This window comes from Lactuca sativa, chromosome 8, assembly GCF_002870075.4.
Source record: "Lactuca sativa cultivar Salinas chromosome 8, Lsat_Salinas_v11, whole genome shotgun sequence".
In the NCBI taxonomy this organism is placed as follows: Eukaryota; Viridiplantae; Streptophyta; class Magnoliopsida; order Asterales; family Asteraceae; genus Lactuca; species Lactuca sativa.
Window position 1 is genome coordinate 75,531,907 of NC_056630.2, and position 7,971 is coordinate 75,539,877.

Below are 7,971 nucleotides of genomic sequence, written 5' to 3' on the forward strand. Positions count from 1 at the left end.
ACAATGCGAACGAGTCATTAGTTAATCTAGAAATTTCTTCCTATAACAAGCAACACCTCTTCATCATTCTTCTCAAACTCCTTCTTCATCCCTATCAATTGAAGATTAAGAGACTTGATCTTGTTCTCCTTTTCTACAAGTAAATATGCCATCATTGCTTCTGAATTATAGTGATCAACAAGAGTGTTAATTGCACCTGTAACAACTTGATGATGAACAATGTTCTCAGAGATGATTAAAGCTTTAAGAGTTTGAACTTCTTAGATAACTAAGTCAAATTTACTCAAAGTTGTAGGGACCTTGAAAGAGCTTCATTGGTTTTCATATTTGTATCATTTAATAGCTTCTCATGAGCATCAAACACACTTTACTATCTGAAAGGATTGACTTCATTATGGACTTATGCACTGTCAACATAATTTGAAAATTATTGGGGGAAAAAGAGTCTGCTTTGTGAACAACAACATTAAGCTTCTGATTAATCAATTTATATTCTCACTTTGTAATTCGATGAGTGGCTGTAACTTCATCCAAATCACTCTCATTATCTTAAAGATATGAGACTAACACTGGTTCAACAAATGGTTGAAAAGTACAGTGACTTCAACTTCCTCATCATTAGGAACTACGAACTCATCATTACCACCTGTCATACTTTCTTCATTATAAACATGGGAAGTGTGAATATGTTCAGAAACTAGAATTTCACAAGATGGTGATGGAATAGTAGGGGTTTGTGGTTGAGTAGTTAAATCCATGAAAATAGGAGTTTAAAGTGGAATGGTTGTTTGAGTAGATGATACAGGTGAAATGGGAATTTGAATTGTAGTGAGAGGTTGAGAATTTGTTGGTAGTGAAAGAGGTGGTGATTAAAAATCGGCTCATTCATGATATTTTGAAAAATATAACTCTCAGTCTTAACACGTATCAATTATGTAGCTACAATAGAAACAACAGATACCTTGACAATCTACGAAGACTTAGTGTTCGTAGTATGAGTTTATACACATGTGGTAGATGGTTTTTCTGATTTCTGAGGATTAGAATATCTCTTAATATATTCGTTGTTTGCATCATCCTCAAGAAGAAGATCACTAATAGTATTCTCATAATCTTCATCAACAGCTGAAACCTTCGCTTTCTTCTTTAATTTCCTTTGATGCCTTGACATTTTACGAACATCTTCCTCAACAACTTTTGCTTTTCGCTTTCTACTAGCCATGCATTGAATATTCCTATCTTCCAAAGCTACTTTCATAGAAGGTGTCATATATCTTTCACAAACATGGGAATCTGCTTTAAATTTCAACGATCTCATTATTTACAGGAACTTTGTTCAACATAACATCTGGAATAGCCCCAATGTAATGAAAGTTCTCCGCATCCGTTGTGACAAATGTAGAAGTATTCAATATTAATAACTTTGCGAGTTGCACATCTGCCATTTGTGGAACTTTGAAGTGATCACGAGCATTCTTCACATTAATGGACCAAAAACATGCACAAAAAAATTATAATCCTTCAATGAAGAAGAATGAATTTGAATGAACTGGACCCAGAGAATTTGACCTAGATCAATCTTCTCATCTGTATACAATGTGTATAACAAATTATGAAACATATTGTTAGCATTATCAAAAAATGTAATATGTTCTGAAAAACATCTTAATAGTATGGTGAAAAGTACATTCTAAACAAGTGGCAATGAAGACTTCTTAAACTTTGACAAGACAAACAAATCATATTTATACCCCATATGATTATAAACTCTAATTATGATCAAAGAAGAAACCAAATCATTGTTTGAATATGCATCACCAGTTCTCAACCCTAACAGCTTGCAAAAGGTCGACTTGGTAGTAGCAGTTTTGTGCCTTTAAACACCAAAATTCATCACATCCATCTTCTTATTGTAACTTTTGTGTAGTATATGCCAAAATTAGGGCTGTAAGAGGAACTTATTCATGACAAATAATGCCTTATTTAAAATTGAATGATTCAAGCATTCACTCATAGGTTGAACATTCTTCGAATACCTTGATGCATCAAGATCAACAATCGTGTTTTGATGTTTCTTAATGATGAGAATAGATGAGGCAAATTGATCAATGAAGGAAACATGACCAAAAAACACTCCATTTATAATTAATGAAAAGAAACACACAAAGAATTGAAGAATGTAGAAGAATTTCTTGCAATGCTCGTAAATCGTTTGAATGCATAAAGATGTTAACTATGCTCAATCTGGGTATTTATATGTAGTGGAATGGAAAACTTTTTTTTTGAATTTTATAAGTCTGGGATTATATGAGAGAGAAACCGAAAAATTTATTCTACTCTTTTGAGTTTATTGGGTGTGAGCGAAGAGAGAGATTCTAGTTTGGGTTCTTTTCATCCAAGCAAGGTGGTACGCACGAGGTCCTAAGCTCGAAAGTCTTTAGCAACAAAAGAGGAATGTAGTTCTTCCTTCTTATTTACATTTTTCGTAGGGTAACTACAATTACTATGAAACATAGATCCTAGATTGCATGTACACATAGGTATATCATTGTTGATTTTTCTGCTACCTAGTTTAAGTGTATTAATGCATAGAAAACCTAGCAATGAAAGGAAGAGAGGGATAAAGTGGTGGAATTCATCAAGAGTAAAAGGACAAGAATAACTATCTTATAAGCTCTTTCCGTTTAGTCTTCATTTCATGAGTCTTAACACTTCAAGACCCAAGCTTCATGATTATGTCAAGCCTTACTTTAGAAGTATGTTCCTTACATTAGTAATAATCAAAAGCATGACTAGGTTCTTCCCTCTCCATGCTTATGGTTTTAATAAGAAAAGAAAGAGATTTTTATAAAAAAAATCTCTCATTTTTTTTATATATTAGAGTAAATTACACGAATGGTCCCTTTGGTTTAGGGTAATTTGCGCGTTTGGTCCCTAACTTATTTTTTTAACTCGGAAGGTCCCTACTGTTTGCTTTTGTTACGTGTTTGGTCCCTGTCTTACCTAAAATGACTATTTTTGCCCTTGATTTTTTAATTTATTTAAATAAACAAACCTCCAACCCCACCCCCTCACATTATCTTACACAACTCACTATTTTTTTCCTATTTAAATAATAGTATTATTAGGTAAGACATGGACCAAACGCGTAACAAAAACAAACAGTAGAGACCAAACATGTAATAAAAACAAACAGTAGGGACCTTCCGATTTAAAAAAATAAGTTAGGGACCAAGCGCGTAAATTACCCTAAACCACTGGGACCATTCGTGGAATTTACTCTATATATTATAAAGTCTTATCTATTTAGCTAAAAGACAAAAGTCATTTTAGTCCAAAAGATATACATGACTTAATAAATTATACCTTATGATATATTTTGATATTTATCGTAAATAAATAATTTTCAATTAATTAGAAGAGTTATAAATATATATCAACAATAAATTTTTTATAAATAATATATTTTCATCAAGTTATTGTTGGTATGACCTTTAGCTCATGTTATTATCAAATATCATTCTAGAATGATTATTGAGCATACAAATCTTTCATATTTGCTCATAATTATTCTAATTATATGAGCCTTATCATTTTACTAATCTTGTTTGATCAATAAAAGTGCTTCAAGCCTAATATATAAGATCTACCGGTCTTAACAATGTCGGCCTAACTATGATGATATATTGGGACGTTAGCTACAATATTAGTGAGTACAAATGTTATGTACATATGTGAGTTCTTTCCAACAATTTTCATAATTTGTTTAATCATACTATAATTAATGGGAGGGTATTTGTTATTATTGCTTTCAAATTCTTCTAAGAATTTTAAACTACTTTATAAGCAATCAGGCTTTTTACTTTAATATATTGACATATGGAATTCAAATTTAGAAAATTAACAATATAATCAACATTAAGAAATATTATTAAATAGAACTAATAATTAACTTACATCATTAGCAAGATGAATGGATGTGATATGAACCTTGAGGAGGATCATGTTAAGGTTTGATGTAATCAAGAACTTATAAGGAAAACAACTTATGTAGAGGAAGTATAAAATAAAAGTTCTATAACCCCAAACGATAGATATTTGTTGAATGTTGAGTTAGCTTATCTGTAAGTCAAAGTTTTCTTTAACTCAAAATACACAGAGTTGTCATGACTATGTCACAAATGAGTGTTACATTACGTTTTCTAGAATACGTCACAAATGAGTGTTACATTACGTTTTCTAGAATATCTGAAGGTTGACAACATATAATTAGGTAATTGGTTTACCATATATTAAATATTCGAAAGATAGATTATACAAAGGTTGTGAGAAAGAAAAACAACATATGGCTTTCTTCATGTCAAAATACTATTTCTCCATAACAACCTCAATCCATCTGCTGTACATGGACTTATTTGGACCATTTCCGATTTCTAGAAGGAAAAAAGATTTATGTATCCTGCATATTATTTGCGAGTTAACTAGCTTTTCTGGGATCACCTAATTTCTTAAGAACTAAAATGAAACAACTGAAGAGATCATCACATTGTGAGGAGTTGTAAAACTCAACACACTATAAAGGTTAAGCAACCAAAGTGATAATGGTATAAAACTCATTTGTGACATGTCAAACTATTTATGGTTTTCATGTGTATTAATTTGGGATGAATTATCATGTAAAAGTGGCAATGAATGAATAACAAAACGTTAGTCTAGTTTTAACACAACTAACAACAAATTGCCGAGCCACAAATTAAAATGAAACAAAGATTCGTGACGCAATAAGGACACAATCTCAATATTGCACAACAAATGTAACTATCACAAAGAGTTACTCCAATGATGCAATGGGAACCGACAAAAAATACCATACGTATATTGTTATTATAAGAAATGGTTTCTATTGATTTTTTTTTTTTTGACTGATTTATGATGGATCATCCTTCGCTAAAAATCAACGTGGCTTACTCTCCGATAATATTCATAACATGTACCTATTTTAATGACGAACTAGACAAGTTTTTGTTGGTTGTCGATGCTCAATATTCTAGTATTGTTAGAGAGGTGAATCCTTGGATGGCTTTGGTTGCAAGGTCCTAAGGAATAGAAATGAACAAGTAATAACAGACTGATGAGCCGTCTTTGTGAAAGTGAAAGGCACATGTCGTAGCAAACATACGAGTTTAATCATAAACAAATCATAAACGAAAAGCTTTTAGTAAAATTCATTTGAATGCAATCAAACTGAACAAAATAGCAACCAGGGGACTAAATGTAACTTAATTAATACTTTAGGGATGTTATATTAGAATTAATAAAGAAGATAAAGAAAAAACAAAACAAGAATCTTTTGTCAATGTGGCCAAGTTATTTCTAACAGTAGACAAAAACGTCAAGACTAAAACTTTCCCAAAAATTATTATTCTTTTCTTTATATTAATTTATATTGTATATGAGTTTCTGTGTGTAGACTGTACGTATAGTATCCGAGTATATTTGCATGAACCTATTTAAAAATAAAAATAAAACAATTCACAACAAAACATGATCATCTCTAATAAAAGTACCATATTGTCAAGTTTTTAGAGAAAGTAGAACACATAATCAAATAATCACACTTTTTTTTTTCATTTATTTGCTTTATGAAGTAGAACAAGACTGTATTTTCTTTTAAATAATTCATCTAAAATGTCAAAATTAATTAGTGAAATACCTTCTTCCGGTCTTCCCATATCCCACCCCACCCCACGAGTGTGTGCAGAGAAGATTGAGACTTCTGTTAAGAATGCTTTTCCTGTTTCTACTATAGCTGCTCCAAATTTCACACACAAAACCCTCTCCCAATTTCAAGATTTCTTTAACCAGAATATATGACGTTTTTGTAGCAGCATCCGCACGCACGTCTCTATCCTACACACAAACATCAAGACATCTCCTTTATATATCAAACTACAACAACACCCAAGAAACTATTACCTCTTCTTCTTCTTTTCTTTCTTCTTCAAAATACGGGGATGATATTTTCAGACTCTTTCCGTTCTCTCTCTCTAAACAATCAAAACCCTAATTCAAACCCTAATCACCATCTTATCCGTTCCTCCTCCTCCTCCTCTTCTTCTTCTCTAGACTTCCCTCTTATGATCACCACTACCAGCTCTCACAACCAAGAAGACGATGAAGACGAAGAAGAACAAGAAGAGCTTGATCTTAACCTTAGTAGTGGTGCAGGTTGCACCTTCAACAATGGTAAAATGATGATCAAACCAACCAAGACTTGTGCAAGAGGCCATTGGAGACCAGCTGAAGATGCTAAACTCAAGGAGCTTGTGGCTCTTTATGGTCCTCAGAACTGGAACCTTATCGCTGAGAAACTAGAAGGAAGATCAGGTATACTTTAGACACCCTTTTATGTTTTCATTAATTAACCCTAGCTTTCATATGTGTTTCTTGTTTGACAAAATCTGTGCTTTTTTTTTTTTTAGGGAAGAGTTGCAGGTTGAGATGGTTTAACCAATTAGACCCAAGAATTAACAGAAAAGCTTTCACTGATGAAGAAGAAGAGAGGCTGATGACTGCTCATAGAATGTACGGTAACAAATGGGCATTGATTGCAAGGCTTTTCCCTGGTAGAACTGATAATGCCGTCAAGAATCATTGGCATGTAATCATGGCTAGAAAGTATAGAGAACAGTCGAATGCTCATAGGAAGAGAAGAATGTTCATCACTCAAACTGTTTCAGGATCCGACACTCCTTCTGCCACTCCACCACCACCTCCGCCGCCGCAGATCTTAATCCCCACCGATGCTCCTCCAGCTTACAATGGGATGTTCCATCAACAGCCACCCCTTGGTTTTATCTCCGGTCAGTTCCATACATTTAGTTTAAAAAAAAATGTTGTTAAAGAATTTGACAATATCCGAAACCATTGTACAAGTTCTAATGCATGATATACATGTTATTAGAAGTTTGTGGTGGCATTTGGTTACCTTTTTTAGTCTAAAATATAGCTTACCATTTCCGTATGCAAAATGGACATATATTTCAGGTGGCAAGAACAACAATCAAATGATGATGATGATGATGGATCACATCTTGAGCAGCAAGAACAAATGTTGGGACACGTTATCATCATCATCACCATCATCAAACACATCATGGATGATGGGTAATAGTACCAGTACCACTAATAATTTCTACGATCATCAACATCAATATCATCATGATGATGATCGTCACAGTGATCAAAATGAACATGCATTACCATTGATGATGATGACTGCTGGCATCAATCATCAATATTACCATCATCATCAAGGTTACAACAGTAGCAGCAGCCCCTTCTCATCAGTTGCAGATAATTCCGCCATTGGTACTACTCATTCAGTAACGACAGTAACACCACCACCACAAGTTTTACAAAGCCAGCAGTTTTCTGAGGCTAATATTGACATTTCACCCCCACTTATAGACTTTCTTGGAGTTGGAGCCACATGAAAAATCATATTTAACCAAGACCCTGTAGTTTGATCATTAACTTTCGTTTTATTAGCTTATGCCAATTTAAACTATTTGTCAATTTGTTAATTAATTACTCCCATCTAATTCTTTTGCATAAATCGCTCACCTTTAAATACTAGTAAATTTTAATAAAGTGAGGTCAGATGTGTCATATTATAATGGAGGAAAATATCTTTATAATAATTTTACTTTTAAGAGATTCATTCGAAAGACGAGTAACGGTCGAGCATCCTTTCCTCAGCAGAATCTTCGCATGTGTGATTGGTCATGTTATTGACATGTAACAAGCTAACAACAATGTCATCATCAAACATATGTTTAACAGAAATAAGTTAGATGAGGTTGGCCCCATTTTTGGTTTGCATCACCATGGGTAGTTTTACTCCGTAAGATTCATTTTTTGTTAGAAATATTAATAGTTTTACATTATATCGCTATTAGGAAACTCCCC

At 33.0% G+C, this 7,971-nt stretch overlaps 1 protein-coding gene across 1 annotated transcript; it reads left to right on the forward strand.

The window, feature by feature from the left end:
• Positions 1-5,637: 5,637 nt before the first annotated feature.
• Positions 5,638-7,586, forward strand: LOC111903238 (transcription factor CSA). The gene is made up of 3 exons (XM_023899016.3): positions 5,638-6,387; positions 6,483-6,863; positions 7,048-7,586. The coding sequence occupies exons 1-3, from the start codon at positions 6,015-6,017 to the stop codon at positions 7,494-7,496; spliced, it is 1,203 nt and encodes a 400-aa protein (XP_023754784.1). The 5' UTR covers positions 5,638-6,014; the 3' UTR covers positions 7,497-7,586.
• Positions 7,587-7,971: the final 385 nt, after the last annotated feature.

Excerpts from the sequence above, each read along its gene's own strand:
- LOC111903238 (XM_023899016.3), top strand. The coding sequence starts at position 6,015 with ATGATATTTTCAGACTCTTTCCGTTCTCTCTCTCTAAACAATCAAAAC. Across the intron at positions 6,388-6,482 it reads GAAACTAGAAGGAAGATCAG|GGAAGAGTTGCAGGTTGAGA; the intron begins GTATACTTTAGA and ends TTTTTTTTTTAG. Across the intron at positions 6,864-7,047 it reads ACCCCTTGGTTTTATCTCCG|GTGGCAAGAACAACAATCAA; the intron begins GTCAGTTCCATA and ends CATATATTTCAG.